The sequence below is a fragment of the Alternaria triticimaculans genome (assembly GCF_023758025.1).
Source record: "Alternaria triticimaculans strain BMP 0046 chromosome Unknown scaffold_36, whole genome shotgun sequence".
Classification (NCBI taxonomy): domain Eukaryota; kingdom Fungi; phylum Ascomycota; class Dothideomycetes; order Pleosporales; family Pleosporaceae; genus Alternaria; species Alternaria triticimaculans.
In genome coordinates this window covers 3822-24836 of record NW_026055993.1, presented here as the reverse complement: position 1 = coordinate 24836, position 21015 = coordinate 3822, and the positions used below count along the sequence as shown (strand labels likewise).

Below are 21015 nucleotides of genomic sequence, written 5' to 3'. Positions count from 1 at the left end.
TCGTCGACAAAACTCAGAATTCGAAGAACTCTGTTTGACTGCTTTTGGTACGTGAGATAAGGTAAAGTGAGTCATGTATCAATATTGAAGCTCCCATAGGTTGCCATTGCCCGATTTGCAGCTCGTGCTTAACACATCCCCTCCACGAACACCATCAAAGATGCAGAAACGCACCTTTTGTTGATACTACTCAACAAAGTGAAACGCGGTGGATGTCACCAACCGGGATCGATCACCGTGATAGACCTGAGTCGATGCCCTTTATGCATCTCATCGCCCCGTCGCTCTTCAGTTCCATGCACTCGTAAAATCACTTGCCGTATGGTGTCGATATCAAACCTCTCCGTATACCCACCAGTCCGCTAGTAAGCCGCTTGAAGCAGTGGCTCAGCAGGCGCTTGGTTGTACCCACCTAGCAGCATCTCGTTTATCCAACGACGGACGCGTCCAGTAGTCTCCATCTCTTCTTTCTTGTTATCGAAGCTACCCTTGCTGATGTTTCGGCTGTAATTTTCACAAGGACTACTGGCATCGTCTCGCATCTCGTAACTATCGTCTATCTGGGTAGAACGGTGGTAGCGAGAGTCCATGACTGCCACGCGCGGGTCGCCGGTGGTCTTGCAGTTTCCTTGGTGGAAGCGGTCGGCCCGCTTGCGCCTTGCATCTCTTCTGGTGACTGTCTTGACCTTCTCTCGCACAGCCTCACCCGTCGTACAGGTAGCGATACTAGTGGCAAAGATGTCCTTTGGGATTGAGTGGTGCGAGAACAGGTGAGCTCGACGAGTTGGGCGCTCGCAGCCGTCCCTTTCGGGTTGATCTTGCTGCGTCGTGACAGCTTCATGACGGGCGCGCGGGCTCAGTTCAGTGACTCCCCTTCTATCGTTGAGCTTGGTGGAACCCTAGAAGCAAGCCAGGTTCTTGAGCTTCCAGGATTCTTGGTCGCTGGAGGGTCGCACTGGCAAGCCACGTCGGATGGGCATCATGAAGACATACAGCTTGTGTCTGAGGTCGCTACAACGACCAATTCGATGGTGAAATAGCAGTTGGGGAGTTTCGGATAAGAATGTAAGTCGTGGCGATATGTGTGCTGAATGACAAAGCATGCGCCGCACGCGAGAGATGGCACATTGGCTCGATGATAACAAGTGGTGTAAGAGAAGAGTCCCAACCAGCAACAGAACTCCTCGCTACACATCTTATCGCGATCACGATTGATCACAGCAGGTGAGAGACGGCCTTGTACTCGGGGCCATATACTTGCCAATATGGGACAGGATTCGGTGCGCCGCAAGACTCTGATACTGAATCGAAGCTGAAGCCTCACTCCAAAGAAGTTCGCTCGATAGGGATATGTCCATGGGTATGGTCGAACGGTGAAACTTTGCCCAACCTCAACCAATGCCTCGCTGTCAGTCATTGGTCAGCCGACCCAACGCAGCCACTCACTTCCCAAACCTGCAGACGCCCGGGGCCTAGTATATAGCGACTCTGACAGCCCAGAAATGGGTATTATGTACTTCCCCTTCAAGCAGCCCACATCGAGGGACAGAGCAGTGTACAAATAGCATAGTTAGCCAAGGCTAAATGTCACTAAAGGATTGCAGAACTCGATGGAACAGGACAAAGTCCACTTGTCAGACACTTTTGGAGACGCTGGAGACGCTAGAGAAGCTATAGAAGGGGCGACTCGACATGGCGGAGGAGCGGGGAGCGGTCAACCATAGCAGCAGCAGTGCCAAAAGTACTTTGCCATATGTCTTTTTCGTCATGCCCGGGAACAGCTCTTCGGCGGTTGGGAGGTTCCATAGAAATGTTTCGTTCGTGGTCGAGCGTTTAAAGGGTAGAGGCCCTCACCACCTTCCTTAGTTGCATTCGGGATCGGCTCTTCAACACGACGGGACGTGAGCCTGCGCCAGCTACGCCGCCAGCTACGAACGACAAGAGAACTGCTGCGCAAACGTCCGGCAAACGCGCTTTGGTTCGGTGATGTCGGGCTTGCCGAGGCGTGTTTGGGAATTCAGCGAGAAGGGCGGTGACGTTTATTGGTGTGCAATCTTCTTGGTATCAACGCAATTCTCGCGTCTCTGGCTATGCTCCGTTTGTAGTGGGAAGCCTCGGAGCGAATGGTCGACGCGGTACCCGCATAAGTACTTGGCTGAGTAGATGTTGACTGAGTTCAGAACAGCTTCGATGAGGGTAGCGATGATAATGCCGATAAGTATGTCGACTTTGTTGCTTCTGCTTGGGGGTCCGGGGAATTTGGCAACTATCGGTATCAATCTGGGAGGGTACATGCTGCAGATGACCATTGTAAATAATACAAGCCTACTAACTTTCCTGCGGGTTAGGACATGACAATGTATGTGTCGAGTATAAAATATTTCGGAGTCATGATTGACTGACGAATTCGAGCTCTCGGTCGTGGTACTGAAGTCTTGCAGCGATCTGTAAAGACAGTTTTAGTTCTTGGTATATAATGATGTCAGTGATGATGGCGATAAGAGTGTCATAGCCGTCATAGCAATCATGGGAGCTTGTCTCCTACTCATCGTGATTCGTGACGAAGCGGGACCGTTCACATCGACTCTGCGCTGACTTTCGGTCTGATCGCCGTATGCGTTCAACCAAGAGCAACCTATAACTGCGACAGTATGGTAGAACTGGAATGGAAAGAGATCGTTGTTAAGGATGCCGAGTGGGTGGCCGCGTACATATGCGCACTCCTCGAATTGGGGGCCGCTGTCTGCAGCGTTGTGCTGCGTCACAAGCGGTCGTCAACTAACAGCGAGGCGACGATAACAATTTTCGAATGAGATGGGCCTTTTGGTACTCATGTCGGAAGGCCGAGAGTGGGTGACGATGTCGTGGGAAGCAGGAGGTGAGATGACGTGGTGATGCACGCAGAAGCGCCAAGCCTTGCTCCACCTCAACAACCACCAAGCCGATTGTCTGCAGTACTCTTCCACCGGACTCGGCCCAACATCAGCTGGCTTCCCCGGCCTCGCAACAACACTCTTCAAAACATGAACCCTTCTCTGCCCGGATAAATCTCGCCTTTTCTTAGATTTCGGCGGGTCCTTGGCGCGTCCAACCGCAAAGCCAACGATGTAGCAACCCACGAAAACGCGCCGCCGACAAAACTTACGACTTTGCTCCGGCAGCCGATCGACCATGACCCGACACACCCGCGCCCCAGAACCTTCTTCAGCAGACTCCGGCGGCACACAATTAACTGCCCAGAATGCGCATACGAATGACGGAAAACGAAAGCCACTAAGAGTCACTCCCCTCCAGCCCAGCGCAGCCACCCACTTCCCACGGCCAACAGCCCCCGGGGGATGCGGCACGCAGCGATGCGCACGTCTCAGGCTTCAACACGCTCTCTGCCCGATCCGACGCGCCGCCGACGCGCCGCCGACGCGTCGAGTGGCGCCTCGGGGCCCCCAGACAGACAACCGGCGGTCAGGGTGGCCGGGGCGGTACTCAAGACTGGCCCGCAGGCTACACATGTTCAAGGGCATCGTGCGGACGGCGGACGGCATGCCCAGAAAACATGCCGTGCGTAATGGGCAGGCTGCGAGCAACGAAAGATGGCTACGTCATCGGGCTATTCCTGCCATGGGCAGCATCGAAAGAGTCTTGACGTGGGTTGCCATGTCCACAATCATCTCATGTCTGACCAAGTACTTTGCTGATGTTTGCGCAGATCTCCGTGGCTTTCCCCCTCAAGTAGCTAGACGAACGAGCTCGACGATCACGGCGCCGTATACACCACAGTATATACGGCAGCTCATACGGCGGTTCATACAAGACACCAGGCACGTCGATGCCTGCCAGCGACTACTGTGTGGTGGCATTGCCGGCGTCACCCTCAACTACCCGCTCGATATCGTTCGTGCGCGCCCATCCGTCCACCCGGCGTCGTTCCCCCATCGCAACAAGGCAGGTGACTAGAAGCCACCGGGCAATTGGGCGCTCCCCACAAACATATGCAAGACCAAGGGTGGTTTCCTTCCTACCGTGGCAGATGTCGCACCCCATGTGGGCCTCAACTCCATCGCCTTGGATTGGTGGAGGCTGTGCGCGACAGTCCCCCGTCCCTTGATGAGCAACCTGGTTGCGGCAAAGGAAGAGGGTCTGGTCGGGTAGCTGATGGCTTTGCGGCGGAAGGCCTCAACACGCGGTGCGGCGCCATCACATACCGATGTCGCAGTTTATCGGGCGCCCCTATACTTCGTGGCCAATGCTCTGGACGCGCCGCCTGCTGCTTAAGCCTCATATTATTATCGGGGAGACAGGCATACAACAATCGTATACGAGTTCGCCGCCCTCGTCCTGCTACTCGCTGCTGCAGCCACATAACACACATCCGGGCCGATCGACAACGAAGCACTTCGAAGCACACCATATACCTGAGAAAAGGAGTCATCATCCGCCCAAGCCGATTACTCCGTCGTTCCTCAGAATGCTATGAGCAGTATGGCCGCAGCAATCCGAAAGGAGCAGACCAAGCATCTGGTTCGCCTTCGCCCACTACCAACGCCCATGAACTTCCGTCATCGGCTTACACATTCTGAAGTGAAGCAGGCATCAAACTAGACTCCTGTCCTATCGATCCCGCACACGAACCTTACCGCCTCTATCTAGTAAGCCGCAAACAGCATTGTCTCCCAGCATGTACACACAACAGTATTTTGAACGCCCCTAATGCTGATGCTCGGGTGTGCACGACGATGCCACACCAGAATCCGGTTTCTTCCCCTTCAAGTAGCGGCCTATCGGATGTGCGATGCGATGCCTCCATGTCTTGACGCCTTATGGTCCGCGGGCGTTACAACCAGATTGTATGTCGATGCAAGCCAAAGCGAGAAGGAGGATGGAAATACCTATGCCAGATTGAGGCCGCCGAGCGGGAAGGATAGAGCTGGGTTGGTGAAGCTGGAGGTAGAAGGACGAAGAATGAAGTAGAAGGATAGAGGATGAAGGAGAAGGGCAGGAGAAGATGTACACGGGTAAGGGCTGTAGGCCTAGGAACAAAAGGAGAGGCTGAAGAAAAGGAGAAGAGATAGTAAAGAGAGTGGTGAGAGTTTGGATGAAAAGAAGGGTAGCGATAGCAAGACGAGGCCGCTGGTAGAGAGAAGGAATGGAAGTCGTTGCGGGTGTGTAGTGCAAATACATGGAGGTAGAGACGCTGGTGAAGAGAAGGGTCAGATGTCGGATGGGAAGAAGCGTAATGATGGTCGGATGCAGAACAGTGCTGGTGACAAGAAGGGCGATGCTGATGGGATGAAGAGCTGGTATTTGAAAGGGAAAGCGTTGGTGTTAATAAGAGAAATTAGCGAGAAGTTGGAAAGAAGAGTGGTGCTAGTAAGAAGAAGGGCGGTACTAAAAGACTAGCTATAGTTAATGGAGAAAGAGCCAAAAGGTGACTTGGAAGAAGGGTGACGCTGATGAGATAATGGGCTACATGAAGAGGATAGGACGTTGATTGCGGATTGACGATATTGGACCTACGGGCTCTAGGTGAAGCCTGGGCTATGGTTCACAATTGCCCACGACCTCTGTTGCTTCCAGCAACAGCTCTTTCTCTGCATCTCACGGACGGCGAATACTGCGCGGCTCGGACGTGATGGAACAGACGATAAGCTAGTCAAATGTACCTCCGCCATATATGTCAGAAGACTGAGTTTGGCGATGGATGCCCTTCCGCGAGCCCTTCCGCGAGCCCATCCGCGGACCCTTCCCGGAGGTGAGCCTCATCACCAACCCGACATCCTCCAAAGCCCGCGCCCTTCTCGTCTCTCGTCGAATCAACGACCAGTGAGAGCTGTTTCCAAATCCAACAAAGGAATACATAACGAAGAGCCATTCGTCAGCAAGAAGCCGATGCAACTCTAGAATGGAGGAATCCGACCATATTCCTAATCTCCGGTCATCAACCCATCTCTTTCTTAATATTGTGGCCGCTCGCGTCGAAATTAGGCGGGTCTTAGGCCAGATCGTCATTCGCACCCCGTCTCTTGTACCAGCGCATCTCTAATGTGCGACCACCCAACTCAGTCGATCTTTCTAGTTTAGCAGCATTGTTATCTCCTCGGTCCCCATCTTCGCCTAGTATGACTGTATACCACGTTTCTCGGAGATAGGGTGGAGTGTGTTAATGCTGACGGACGGGACGGCCATCTTGTCGGCGCAGAAAGGGATTGATACCCGTCTTCCGAGTCCCGTAAACGTTGACCGAGCTATTCGCTTTGTCGCGCAAACCGATCGCATTACTCAGTGATGAACAAGATACGTTGCGAGCTAGCACTTTGGCATGTTCCGGCTCGCGGTCCTAAGGGTGATGGTGAGCTTGCTGGTGGCCACATTCGCTGGAAATTCCTCGCTCGACTGCACTCACGACCTCACTGTTCACGTGTTCCTCGTCGCTCAAGATCTGGTAGCTTGATGTCGCTACAGGTTGGCGCGTGTCTGGACCTTTCGAAGACGCGTGCGACGTGAGAGGCCCTTCTAAATGAACGGGGCTATATCGGTGGAACGGGGGAGTGGGCCCAGTAATGTTGGCGGAATCGCGACGCTGCGATTGTCAGCAGGTACCTTACGTTGTGATGGGTCATGGACGACTGGAAACAGTCATTTACCTTTGTCATCTCGCCGTCGTCGAGTGGTCTGTTGTCTTGAGGACGCCAGATTGCCATATTTGGTGAGCAGCGCATCATGTTGTTGCTAGTGAAAGGTCTAAAGGTCGAACGAGATCAAGCAGACGGTCGCTTCGTTGCAAAGTCTGGTCGTTGCTTTCGTTTATCGTGGTGAGCGAGGAGATGCGTTTGCAATGACGTAGTGCTGTGAGCCTAAGCCTGGCAGCTACATGATAAGGGCGGTTATAAACGAAACGCTCTCCGAGTGTGGTGCTGCTGCGATGCTTGCAATGTCTTTCGTTCAGTCTAGTTCTTAACTTGCCATCAGAACTGCTCTACAGGCATTCCATATCACTTCCTGTTCAATTCCGCCCGTATTCATTACGCTAATGTCATCATTGCTGTCTTCTCAGCAGTATCCTGGGATGCGATGGTGTTGACGTGATGGTGATGACAGGATATCATCAGATTACTATCCGTCTCACGCCAAGGACTAAAGTGCGATCCAGTGATGGGCCGGCATCTACTGATTGCGTGGACGGGGTCTTATGGCCTGGAAGATGCCCGTGGTTGGAATGATTGTGGAATAATGCACTCTCGATGGGAGGACGAGGCTGAGTTGCCTGGGAGGCTTCTTCCATCGTGCCCAGCTTCAAAGGTGGAATCTGAAGAAGCCACTTGTCGCTTCCGGTAACGCTTCGTCTTTTTTGACTCTACACCTTCGATCTGTTAATTCGTAGCGATAACCCGTTCTGGCTTCCGTTTCGACGTGTCGGCTTCGTTTTGCGATGTTCCTCAGGACAGTAGGCTGGCCGTCGGTAGTCAGGTTCTCCATGGATTTGTGCACTACAGAAGATGCCGCTGCCGTATAAGCGGACGAAAATCATCGGAACATCTCAAATGCCAAGGTAGCAGTGAGCACGACGAGCTTCAGTATGCGTAGAAACGAATGTGACGGTGTTACCGCGATGGTGTCCTCGCCATGGTTGCTTCAGCAGCCTGGCTCGTCACGTGTCTGCTGGGTGAGCCAATCGGAGAAGGTGGAGGTGCCGCAAAGAGCATCGAACCGCTGCAACCCTCCTACATCTTCCCCTATCAGTCCCCGCGATGAACGGTGCTCTGGTCATATACCCACCGCAAGATACCGCATCTTTGAGACAGGTAGTGATAGCTACGGTCTTGCCCGGGTATATTTGTCGTCATGCGGCTGGAGAAAACCACCAAAGTTCACTGATTGTTGCCCAGGATTGGGAGGTCGCATGTCGCACTTCCAACTTCAAGCACTTCGACTTCATCGACCGACTCGCCATTTCAGTGCATGTTGATAGCGCATTGCCGCATTAACTAGCGTGGGTGTAAGTCTGCTTGCATATACTGCTGCCTACTGTGAAACAAGGTGTTTAGGAAATACACCTGCATTGCGATTATATACTGTGTTACTCAACCGCGTTGTGCCCGCATTTCTGCACCAGCACACTCAACAAAGCAGTAAGTCTGCTTGCAGCAAGATTCTTCCTAGGTAGGTCGATGACGATGGAGAGCTTGTCGCGAGGCTTCACACGCAGGAATCGCTGTGCTGGTGAGTGAGGAAGTACGCCGCAACGCGCAAAAGTGTGAAGAGCGTCACCCACATTGCAGGAAGTCCTTTTTCCGAGAGAGCTTGATTGCGCACCGTCAGTATGCTATGTAAGGTTACAACTCTTCATATCTGTATGCCAGGCTCAGCAGCGCGTGGCTATGGAACTTCTAATGTCGCAGTCTGATCACTGTCCATTACGCAAGCTGGACCTCCACGACCCCGGGGAATCTGCATGCTGCGTTATCACATCAATTAGTGAAGTAAATAAGCATGTGTTGGAATGGGCTTTTGCCCGGGTAGAGTCGATCGCGGTGCCTGACATGTAGAGTCTGAATGCTCGTTCCTCAATTGGGAAGTGACGCGTTAGTTCAAGTGCGATGTCCATGACCAGCGCGCGAGGAACTAGGTACCAGTCCGAACAGAATCAGTATACTCTGGCTTGCTTGTCGACATTTCCTTGACGGTGGGGAGGGGTTATGGAAGAACCGAGGTTTCCAGGGCTGGAGACGAGGACCTAGGCGAACCCGCGATAACGTCACGTGCCAGGCTAGCTTATCGATAATCTTGAAGGCCTCCAGCTTGTCGACGGCCGCTGCACCGGACGCGACACCCAAAGCCTCCACATAGGCCCGACGAGCAGCGAAGGCCGAGCGCGAGACATGCCACAATCAAATTTGGCGCAAACCCTTACTGTGATGCAAAGTCACCCTCGCATACGCCGACGTCGACACTACCACTCCCTCAGACCCCTTGCCGCCGCCGAGACCTGGCGCCCACTTCGCACGCCGTTTAGGACCGAAGACTTCGGCATTCATCTCAAGAACCATGCGCAACGTCCACGCTACGGGCCGCGCACCATGGGAGGAGGCATTGGTTGAGAGGACCCCCGCGGGCTGCCCTTGACCGGACCTGCCCTCAGCAACCCTATGCAGTCTGCAACGGCTACGTCTTGACCACCCACGGAACATCAGTCGGATCGAACGCTCGGTGCATGTATGTATGGAACCAGCATGTGCCGAGTTTCCGGGCGTTTGTACGAAGCCAATGTCAGCCATGCGATTGAGCTCCTTGCACCACATGGCCAAAATCGACGACAAAGATATGGAGACTTGATACAAGGAGAGACTCGGCGCTGGGATAACATCAGGGAGCTGCTGTACTATACGCAACGACACGTCGTCCAATTCCTCCAGCCCGCCGCACCCCCGAATTATCGCGCCTCGCCCGTCGCCTCGACTGATGGCACACGGCCAGCATACGCACACGAAGATAACCAATTGACTCGCTGCTATTGGTAGAGACTGTATATCCGGAATGAGTACGCAATGAGTTCAGCGCTGCTTGCCATCTTCCACCTGGAACAAGTCCCCTCCCAAGAGCTCATGCTTCTTGTGGCGGTCACGCACTTCTTTGCCCCGTTCCCGAACCGGAGCTGTTCATGAGCAACAACGTCGACAATCACAGAACCGGTGGGCTTCAACATCAGAGAGCGTACTTTGCACGAGCGTGGATGCAGCTCCACCGTATCGTCTCTCCGTCCCATACGCCCCGGCTGTCTGCGAGACGGTCAGTACACCGGCCTGCAACGCCACTTCTACCGACATATACGTCCAGCGGCCGGTAGTCAGGGCAAAGTCATAGTTGCACAACGGGGAGACGCCGTGGCAGGTCGAGAGGAGTTCAGCATACGGATAACCACTCGATCTGGCGCCCGACGTGTTCGAAGAGTTCCTGATCGCGACGCCGCCCGGGAGCTGCATGGGCAATTGGCCACATCACACTAGAGCCGTTGCCCTCTACGGTCTTCCCCTTGCGATGAGAAGAAACGCGATGCGCTGAGAAAGGCGCGAGAATGGCCGGTAGGTCTCTTCCTTCCCATGCGGAGCAAACCCTTGCTAACAGTTCGCAGTGCTTCGCGACACACTATACTTCAGCATCCTCATGCTCCCTGTACAAGCCCGATCTCGTTGGCGCAACGCCGTTGCAACATTCACGCTTACGCATACGATCGGAGGACGGCTGGGTGGAAGAAGACACCAGGCCTGGGATACACAAGAGCGGTCACAAGGAGAGGATGGCACCGGAGGAAGAGTGCTTGCAATTCCGATGTACTGCCCTGAGCTGATGGCGGCGTCTGGGCGGTCGGACAGCTTGCCATCTCATGAACGAAGTCCAGCAGCTTCCCGCGTGCGACGAGCGTCCCAACGGACGGCCCAGGGTTTGAAGGCCCCCTTCAGTATGCGGCATGCGACGCCCTTGTCTCGCGACATCACGGAGATGCTCACCCATCGAGAGCGTTTAGAGCAGTGACTGGCTTACAAGGCGCGTGGGGGGAGTTTCTGGGTCGACCATCTTCTCGATGCTGGACTGGATGGAGTGGGCAGCAGCTGAACAGGGTTAGGGCATGGGCCAAAGCCGTCGGTCGGTCTACGTTGTGCTTAAATCAGTCGCGCATGAAGCAGCATAGACGAATCATTACAGTCAGCTATGCGCACACCTTCTTTTTATGTGTCGGTAGAGTCGAACTGCCGCCTCCGCGTCGCAAAGTCGTCAGGATCTCACGAGTATCAGCTCGGCGCCAAGGGGCAGGACAATATCTGACTTACCTGCTTTGTCGGCGTTCTCACTCGACCGTGCCAAATGTTCAACTGACTTTCCTCGCCAGGGTGATGCGAGAGCTCCTGTCTGTTGTCGGCCACGGGAAACAAAGAAGACTGAAACGGGGTGATAACGAAAACGACCATCATGCGCACGGAAAGAAGGGCATACTTCGAACAAAGAGATCCGTATCTATCGAGTCGATCCGCCTCCATACCCAACAACCATCGTATGAATCGGGCGCATGTCTCTGGAAGGGCCAACGCATGCGATATGACATGAAGACACGTCAGTTCCATACTTAGACTATATATCAACGCCTCTTTCACAGCATCGCGATACTTGACATGCCATCCTGTCGCGCTACCACGGCAAAAGGCCACCGCTGTCGCCTACCAGCGAGCCGCGCGAAAGTCGGGGGAAATGCTGAACCGCTGAATCGTTGCAGGCACCATATCGAGCAACTGGATGACTTCTTAGGATTGCCTGTGGAGGGCAACGAAAGCCAGGCTACAACCAACGAGACTGAACCAGATCGCCCCATTCTCCAGTCCTCAAGCCCTACTGCCGGTACTCAGACATCTACCAATGTAAGAAACGTTCGATCGACTTCACCACCGACTTCCCAACGAGGAGCGGCCGCGGCTGCACCAAGCACAAAGGCGCCTCATTCTAGTCCATCACCCCCCACGCCGCAAGCAAGACCAGCATCTCCGCACAAGCCGCCACTCATATCATTGCCCATTGAATTCGATCTTATACCCAGTACCTTCGGACTCGGCTCATCTAGCCCTCAATCAGCCAGCATCCGCCCCGGCCCATCTCCACCCGTCACCGATGCCCTACCAGCTCTATCAGAACCAGGGCAGTACTTGGCGACTCCGTCTCAAGATGAATCTATAGCCACATTACCGTCATCATCTTCTGAGATTGTCATCTACCTGGACTACCAACCATCAACACAAACGTACCAGCGTACCATCGCCCTGCGCTCCCTCGAAATCGATCATGAATATATGTCCAATGTCGATCGCGCACGACGCCATGGTTCTGCTCCGCCTGATGTCTCAAGGGGCTTTTGTCGCAAAAGGATCGATCCGCCGCTCCCTAGGTACACGACGCCCGTTAAGAAGCGAAATCTGAAGGGGACGAGCTGGTGGCAGGGTGTTCGTACGGTGATGTAGAGCATGTCAGATCGCTGGAGTAGGGGGGTATGGGGCCCGCGTTGAACAGATTTGAACGCGGGTCTGAGGCATCGTGAAAGTGTGCTCGGGAGAGCGAAGTTTGTTGTATAGTAGTCATAATGATGTTGGGAAAAGTTGGAATCAGAGCTTGTCTTGAAACATCCTTTCTCGTTTGTGGAACGCTCTGATATAACTCCTCGTGATGTTGTGAGGTTCAACATGCGCCTTTATACACTGCCCGTTGCTATCACGCCTATAGTAGAATAATGTCTCCTGGATAGTGAAGAATCAGTCACTACTAGCGAGATTCTCGTTGAAACGATGAACATGACAACATGCAGCATTTATGGCTTGAATTACATACTGTCTTAGCCTTCTCCGCCGCACGCTAATTAACAAGTGCGGCATAAAGTTGCAGGAGTTAAGAGTCAACATTAAAGACTGCAGCTGCGTGGAACGGCTTCTGAAGAACACCCGTAGATGAATTACGCTTAGCAAGATTGACTTAGACTGTTTCTGCCCGGACATAATCGCTATGGGTCTCACGGTACTTTGTATAGACCTAGTGATTGCGGGCAAGAGCGCGACGGCATAGCACATCATGCAAAACCTAATCACACTACTTTCTAATATCCATTTGTTCTCGGAGGACACCTTTAGATTTACTGTGTTATAACGACGGTGAAAGGTGGTGAACGCCAATTGTTACTACTTCGGCTTGACTTGGTATCCTATGAAGCGGCGGATTTGCGATCGACCATCTGGATAGTGGACCACCAGCCTTGTAGACCGCAGATGAGATTTCTCGTCAATACAGCAGCGCGCTCGAGATGGCCAACCTGATCCGACTGGTGTGGTGGTACCGCTCCGCCACTGAAGGCGCTGGGATGTGAGGAGGACGTCTTGGTGCCTCGGTCGAGAAACGCGAGAACACGAGCGCGACACCTGATCACGCGAGCGACTTGGCCGTTTCAGGACTCGCGCGTGGACTTTGACGTTTCGAGCCCAAGACAATGTGCGAAACCAACTACGACGAGCGCAAGTCCAGCACCCCGAAAGCACCATCGCGCATTTACGCCGCAGAGAAGGCGATCTAACTCAACGATGCGACGAAGTGCGGACGTTTCAACGGCGCCGTGAAGGGGCCGTTGCGATGGGATCTGGCAGCGCCCCGTAAGAACCCAGAGGCACCTCATTGCCGCCCACGTTGCCGCGCGCGCACAACCTACAATCGGAGAGCGTTCAGATCCCCGGAAGTAGCGATATCATGGATCTGCCTCTTGTCGACGGTGGGAAGAATGAACCAGGGGCGGTGGCACCGCTGGGATTTGGCTGGTGTTTTCACTGCGCCCAAGTAGCGAGCTTGCGCTACCAATTGATTACAATACCCTATTGCTAACTTACCCGGGCAAAACGCTGCCCACCAGCGAGCACACTTCACGAAGATTTTACCGATCATACAAACCCTGTATGTGGGTGGTTGCGCAGCGCGTATAAGATGCCTTTCGGGCAGTCGAAAGCCGCTTGGTCAGGCGCCAGATCATTATAGGTTTCGGGGTCAAGAAGCTGGGGGCCCCGGCGCGATGTCTTGGATTTGCCTCGCAGCGACGCGAACATGAAGCCACTGAAGTGTCCGGATGCTTTACCCTAGTAATGCATGCTCTTCGCTCGCACCTCCATGGCCCAGAATCACCTCTCGCATTCCGCCAACGTATACGAAGGCGTCTGCACGCGCCTCACTACACTGCCACAGTGGTAAGACATTTCGAACCCCCCGTAACTACATTCCCTTACCTCCAGGTAGCTAAACGGGGTAGTGCAGATGCGTCGACAGCCTTTTGCTATAGAGTCGCGGGCTCTCAATAATGGCCCATAAGAAGCCGCCGCGCTGCCAAAACACCCCTCGTTCGCTCGCATCTCCTATATAAAAGCTCCGCCAACGACACATTCGTTATGCGCTCCTTTCGATCGACCGCCGGCTTTTCCCCTGGCTACCCACGGCCTGACGTCGCCAAACCCTGGATCCAGCCACCAACGAGAAACATGCATCCAATAAGTAACCTGGCCATTGCAAATTTGGGAAACCAACCACCGCCGCATGTCTTCCCCGGGTGAGTTGCATCACTCACTTTCCTTCGAGAGCTGAACCCCACATCGGAAGAGGATGAAAGTGACGGTGGATTCTTGGCCGGAGGTGGTGCAAACGCGCGACAGCAGAACTGTCATGGCCCCCAATACCGGCTGACCTGTGCAGTCGAATTGATACTACCTGGAGTGTTGCGACACTTGGCAAAGTAGTTGGTGAGGCATCAGCCATTGGGGCGAAGATGGCTCTACACATACCGCCATTCACTTTCGACGATCAGTACAAGCTGGTAAGAGCGCTCGAGAACGGTCTGGAATGGTGCAAGTACACCGCAGGTACATTCTCTCTCTTGTCATAGTGCTGCAATACATCAGCTCGGCTACTTGCTCACGGGTGGTTGAGGCTGGCGCAGGCCTCGAACGTCGAAAACACAACGCATCGTGGAATGTGCGCATCTCCAATATCGAGCTCCAAGGGCGATACAATAACGCCGCGCATGATAGGCCATTAGCAAGGTCATGAAGCCCTGATCGCAGGTTGCCACTCGTTTGGGCCATCTTCCACGATATCAGACTGGAACGAGTGCGACTTCTCCGGCTTGATCAGCGGCTGCATCTCCAATGGATTTATGTTAGTTCAAAAGTGCATAGAGAGCGGCGTGATCCGCTTGGACGTACTCAACACCAACCGAAAGCATCGGCGGATGCGATTGTCGCTAGCTCATCTGATGTCGCATGACGCCAGGTACTGAACGCCGCCCGCCGCAATGTCTCGCGTTAAGCGGCTTGGTGCGAGCGACTGAAGCCTTGATTACAGCGTAAGCATGAACGGTGTTGAAGGACTATGCGAGCGCGCAAGTGATCGAACGAGAGCTGTTCGCATACCCCAAGTTCGTCTTGCTGCACTCGCGACACCAGCACGATCCAGTAGGAGAAGATGCCATACGTTTGTGATTGGACAATCACTCAATATCGCATCAAGCTCTCCGTTTTGGCCATAATGGTGGTCCTCCACTGCACACGCGAACTCACCGGAGCGGCCAGAAGTTGTGATGTTGGTGATGGCGTTGCTCTTGCCTCGCTGGACGTTGAGGTCGCGCCCACACCCTGCTCCTGCTGCATCAGATCAGGCCACAGCTTTGAGCCACCCACCTCTTTCCAGCTCAACGGGAATATTACTCGGGCAGAGATGTGTGCAAGGGCAAGCGGGCAGACAGTTATACCAGCTCGCAGTGCATTGCGTGCGAACAGGGTACCTGTGCACAGGTGGCTGCATATGGTCCGAACAATTCTCGAGTCGGTCATCGAACATGTTCAAACATGTCCAGTCAGACTGACGGCGCTAGAAGCGACGCACCCTGTTCGAGCCTCGTGTTCGACCATTGTGGAGTTTCGAATGTCTATTGATGGCCTCTTCGCTCTGGTCAGCGTTGGGGAGCAGGGTTGTCCGCGTAATGGTGTAATGCTCCTGTCTACTGCTATTTGATCTACTCCAGCTTGCTGGGCCGATAACACATGATCGCGAGCTTGCGTCTTGTGGTCTTTCACCCGAACCAGAGTAGGGGTTAAGATGTTGGTAGGTAGTCTTGTGGCGGTAGACAGTGAGTTGCAGATTCAGTTCGGTCTTCTCTGTTTTGCACTTTTCGCTGCATTACTCCAGGCTGCATCTCTCCCTTTTTGCTTCATTAATCAAATTTTGCCGGGGATGAGCGATCTGGGGATGTCCGCCGTGCCTCCAGAGACAGTGGTGGTTGGCTCCTGCCTCGACGAAGCAGGGCTTGAGTCTGAGGCAGGAGTATGTTACTTCCTTCCCCAACGAAGCAGATCATGGCGTCACGCATCAGCCCACACCTCAACATATAATGAGCGATTTCCGCGAGAAGTTTACGTTCCTCAGCACTACACCTCACTTTACCTTCATCACAATCCTTCACAATGGGCAGCTCTCTCTCCACCCCATCACGCCCACCAGTCCCCTCCTACGCCCAGCAAACCCTCTCCACCGCTGCCAAGCGCAAGCCATCATCAAGACCGCCGACCCCACCATTACGTATGACATCGGCGCCGCACCCAAGCAGCAGCGTGCTGATGTCTGGGGCTGAGGGTGAAACCGAAGCCGACGTTGAGCGCGCACGACGAGCCACAACACCTCCACAGCATGAGTCTTCGTCTGCATTTGTTGATTGGCCTACGGGCATGAACTCTTCACTTCTCTCGCCGACCCAGCGCACGGTTGAGGATGAGAACGAGGATGATGAGGAGGACGAAGACGAGGCTGAGGATGAGGATGAGGATGAAGACCTTCCCCTCCCGCCCTCCGACGCACCACTACCACCCGATGATGAGGATGAAATCTCATCATGTCTCTCGTCTCCACCACATTCAATGTCATCGCCATCACCTTCGCCATCACCACCATCATCACCATCATCACCATCACCCAAGAAGCGCAAGCCGAAGAAGCGCAAGACGGCCGCAGAGAAGGTTGCGCTGTGGAAAGCAAAGCAGGATGCTGCGGATGTCACCAAAGCGACGCGCAGCAACGTCAACAGGGGTTTAGCCACGCTGGACTTGAGGAAGTGGGTTGGTCATGATGGCGCTGCCGAGACTCAGGTGAAGAGAGTGGGTGAGGATCTGGCGAAGGGTGTTGGAAAGCGACGTCGTCGCCGTTGAGCTAGAAGAACATGAATGAACAACACTTTCCTCTTGACACGTTGACAGCTCACATATGTTGATGTTATTCTTGATTCCCATTAATTGCTTCTCGGGCTTACTTACATCTCAATACAATTCCTCGTCTATATTCTCACCAACCCATAAATTTACTTGCAGCAATACAGGGCTGCAAAACTGGCCAAACAAACTCTTTCTGAGTTGGTTCTGATCTCTCGCGCAAGTCGCTAATCACGTATCGGGCTTTGAAGACGCATGCTATAACCCGATGCATCACAGCGCAGGACGAAGATGAAGCAAATGTCTGAGAGTGCGGCGCAAGATTGCAGAAGGCCATCACCTCCAGCCACTGCGGTCGCGATTCTGATCGTATGCAAATGGTTCAGCACACGACATCGAAGCCTTGATCTGGAATACAGTGTGTTGCGGCGGTCTTGACGACCCTCAGATCGTCCAAGTCGTTACTGCGCAAGCGGTGCAATCGACCGAACTTGATGAGCGAGATGTTACCGTCATCATGTGTCGTTGGCCTCGCGATGCGATCAGAAGGCTTTGCGCAATGCAATGCTCTTAATCTGATCGCTGGGTAGATGCAACCACAATCGCGGCGATGATGAACGAGAGGAATACACTTCCCGGACACAGTCTTTGTAAGTTGCACAGCATTATTTATGGAAGTAACGTGTCTAGCCTTCCAGATTATCTAATATCGGTATTAGTTTGCACCTGGCCGATCCCTCTAATAGCGGCTAGAGGAAGATGCTTTTTACGACTCGACCGAGAGACATCTTACCTGGCAGAATGTATATCAGTGTCGATCGAACAGTTCTTTGCGTTCGGGATCACGTGCTGTAGTGACTGTCGTGCTAGTTGCATCTACAAGATTCCGCAGGACTTATGTTGCTACTGCTCCCGCTTTACCATAAATTCTAGTACGGCGAAAACGGCAGCCTTTAAGGCCACGACACAGATCAACCGGGCAAGATGTATGCAAGCTTCTTAGAAGAATTTTGTTACAGCTGCACTCGACCGTTCAATCTTTCATACGTAGCGCCCGAAGTTTGTTTGGACTTGATAACGCACTCTTTTCTACTCCGTTCAATATCTTCACAAATGCTATAAAGTGAATAAAGAGTAAGATAAGCACCTGATTGCGATCTCGATAGAGGCCACTGGAATATTGCAGACTTGAAGTCGGGGTTACCGTTGCAGATGGAACCGGGATGAAGCATTCACGTTACTGCTGTTCATTCGAAATCACGCCATTCGCGCAGCCTCAGAGGATCTCCAAAGATGCAACCTTCCTGTTGACATTTAAGCCGTTTCCAGGAGATATGCTGGATTGACGCGGACTATACAACACGTCTGCGATCGAGACTTGACGTGCTCGGAAAGACGATGGTGTGACTTTGCGCCCTGGACACAAAGACTGAGGCATAGCCAGACTGATGTGGATTGTTCGAGGACGAGATGCGAGGATGGAGAGCAGGCCTAATAGCATGCTCTTCAGTCAGACTTGGTGCCAGCAGGAAGAAAGACGTTGATGTGGCACGGCAGCGTGGCTATAAACGCTCGCAAATGACAGGGTCAAAGCTTTGGACGCAATGGACGAAAGCAGAGCGGGCGTTGGAAAGGAATATGACACGCAGCAGTGGTTCCGAATTAGTCTACGCTATGGGACGTATATCTAGTCTGCTAGACGCGCGCATACTCTACGTCCACTATAGCTGCAGCATAACCACCCGCCACTACCCCCGCAGAACATGTCATCCCCCTACAGCAGCAGCGGAAGCAAGGACTTCTTCCAACCCCCTCCCTGGTGGTGCGGTCGAACGAAGTCCAGCCTCAAGTGCCGCACAAGTGCCACTTGCGTTCAAAAGGCTGACCTGCCATGCTTGCATCGTGACGAGACTGTCGTCTCTCGCTATCCGGGTCACGTACGAATGTCCATTCCAGCCCAACAGTCATATCCCTCATCCTTGTACGTCTAGTGTCGATTAGCTAGGTGAGGTGTTCGTCGTGGCTCGGGCGAGGGAGGCTCAGGAAAGAGGCCTAGTGTCGCAATCGTATGCGAGATCGAGCGTACGGGAATGATGGTATGTCGGTACCATGGGGGCTATGTAGAAGGTGGTCGCATACGTATCGTGCTATCGTGCTGCTGAATGTCAATGCTGTGGTCCTTGCGACGCGACCGATCCTGTCGCAACAAGCGAACTGAGCCATATTCCGGTCAGCATTGGTTGAATGAGTTTACCTCTGGCCGTCTGGCTCCGCGTCAGTCCTCCTCAGGCCATGAGCTTAGGACTTTTTGTACTTTGTCCTGCTCGTCTATACTTGCGTGTGGTTGGACGCCATTGGACCGGTGGCAGCTGCAGGCAATTGGCACACCGAGCCGCAGTCGCCCCGTATGCCCTCACATCGTCTCCGCGTGCTGTGTGTGGCTGACGGCGACTCTGAGCATCGGTTGCGATCAAGATTAAAAGGCAATTGCTCTCCGGTCGATGAAGTCATGGTTGGGGGGCGAGGAGTCGCAGGCTTGTCATTGCGTAGTCGTTCTGGTCGCTGGGTCGCTGGGCCACCGGCAAATGTGTCGAAACCTACAATGGGGTCAGCCGGGGTCTCAGCATTAAGCACAGCCCAAATCACTCTGGCGCTGCCGCCTCGCCGGAGATTGCGAAAGCCAAGATACCGCCTTCTACAGTCGAAGATTCACCACCGGCTGAAGCAATTGCACACTTGGTGATCGCCTTCCTGAGTTCTGGGGTTTGATATTGTAGCGGGCGGATGGGCGGGGAGGTTGAGCTGGCCGCCCGGGCTTTCTGATGGACCGGTACGCGTTGCAGCGATCGCGACGCGGAAGACAGGGAGTATTTCCTTTTGTTTGACCGCGCTCGATGCCTGAGTTCTCCCTGCTCACTCGTCTACAACCACACCAGCAGCCATGGCGCGCGCATGTAGTTTGTCCTGGGCCAACATCTCGAAGATACCCACCTCCTCGGTCCGACCGCCGATGCTCTCCATGTGTTTGTCGCGTGGGATGCCAAATGACTCTGGCTGATTCCGTCGCATGGGTTTCAGGTACGGTCCACTTCTTTTGGAGGGACGATCGCTTTTGTATGGTGGCGGTAGTGGTCGCAGACGTGGGTGACGGGCCTCCCATCCAGACTACATGGTAAGGTGACAAGTGTTCCATCTGGAAGACGTCATATGGCGTAGCGACTGCAGCGCATCTTGCTTGCATCACGACGAGCAGGTGGGGCAGATCGTTTTGAGGTGGTAGGAGAGTGCGTGCGTAGGAGGAGCGTCGCGATCGTGGATATTGTTGGTGGAAAGCCGGATCTTGGGGCGAGCATGTAGACTTATTGCGCGTGTCTGGGACTGTCAGAGATGACACTAGAGAGGTGAGAAGGAGTGTCGTAGAAGTGACTGACCACTGATTGGGACTGCGGTGAAGATGATGGCGACCAAGGTCACTCAGCAAAGAGATCGGCGGTGCGCAAAGACCATGGGCCTCGGGTGTCGCGCTGACCACCTCGATCATCACTGGACGTGTTGCGGATGGCCGTGGTGTGTGAATATGGTGGGATTGGGTTGTTGCGAGCGATGCGACGCGAATGACTGACTGGGCTGGCGGCGCTCCCAGCTATCCCCATGGCGGGTAATTCTTGGCGTAATCGCGGCTCCGGGCGCAACTCTTCAGCCTGCGCTGGGAGAGACACGGCAATATGCGCGAATGAAGTAGCCGAAAACGTTGCTGCCATATTGAGATGGATAAGGCACGGTGTATGAGGAAATGGCGACGGTGGGGTGGTTGAGGTGCGTCCGCGTAACTCGGGCACTAGGGCTTGCCGCCAAGGCGCACGTAGATTAGTGCTGCGGACTTTCCCAGTTGCTGATTAGTTGCCGCCGCACTCCCGAGCTGAGTCCTCTTCGCCTATCTAGGCAACATCATCCTTTATTATCGACACCTCGCGCACCCATTCTTTTATTTGCATCAGGAGCTAACCAGCATCTCTCGACACGTTCGCATAGTCTTCAAAACTAAAATCACACTACGCACCCACGCTTTTATATTAGCAGTCGCAGCGAAACTCTAGTCTAAATAGGTTTCTGCCATCCCTCTACCCAGAGTTGCCCATTGCATTCCTCATGTAGACCATAAGTCGCAGAACGCGTTGCGCTATCTCGCTACCACCAGCGAATATGTCCCTTCATGCGACGTTTCCATCACGAGAAGCGCATCAAGATCGCCTCCTTA

The 21015-nt window shown here is 53.8% G+C and overlaps 2 protein-coding genes across 2 annotated transcripts; both read left to right on the top strand.

The window, feature by feature from the left end:
* Positions 1-10069: 10069 nt before the first annotated feature.
* On the top strand, positions 10070-10342 carry J4E78_010618 (uncharacterized protein; the record flags this gene model as incomplete). Its single annotated transcript, XM_049371194.1, has 2 exons — positions 10070-10076; positions 10152-10342. The coding sequence occupies 2 exons, from the start codon at positions 10070-10072 to the stop codon at positions 10340-10342; spliced, it is 198 nt and encodes a 65-aa protein (XP_049217049.1).
* A 5677-nt stretch (positions 10343-16019) lies between these two features.
* Positions 16020-16757, top strand: J4E78_010617 (uncharacterized protein; the record flags this gene model as incomplete). Its single annotated transcript, XM_049371193.1, has 1 exon — positions 16020-16757. One exon carries the CDS (start codon positions 16020-16022, stop codon positions 16755-16757), a length of 738 nt encoding a protein of 245 aa, XP_049217048.1.
* Positions 16758-21015: the final 4258 nt, after the last annotated feature.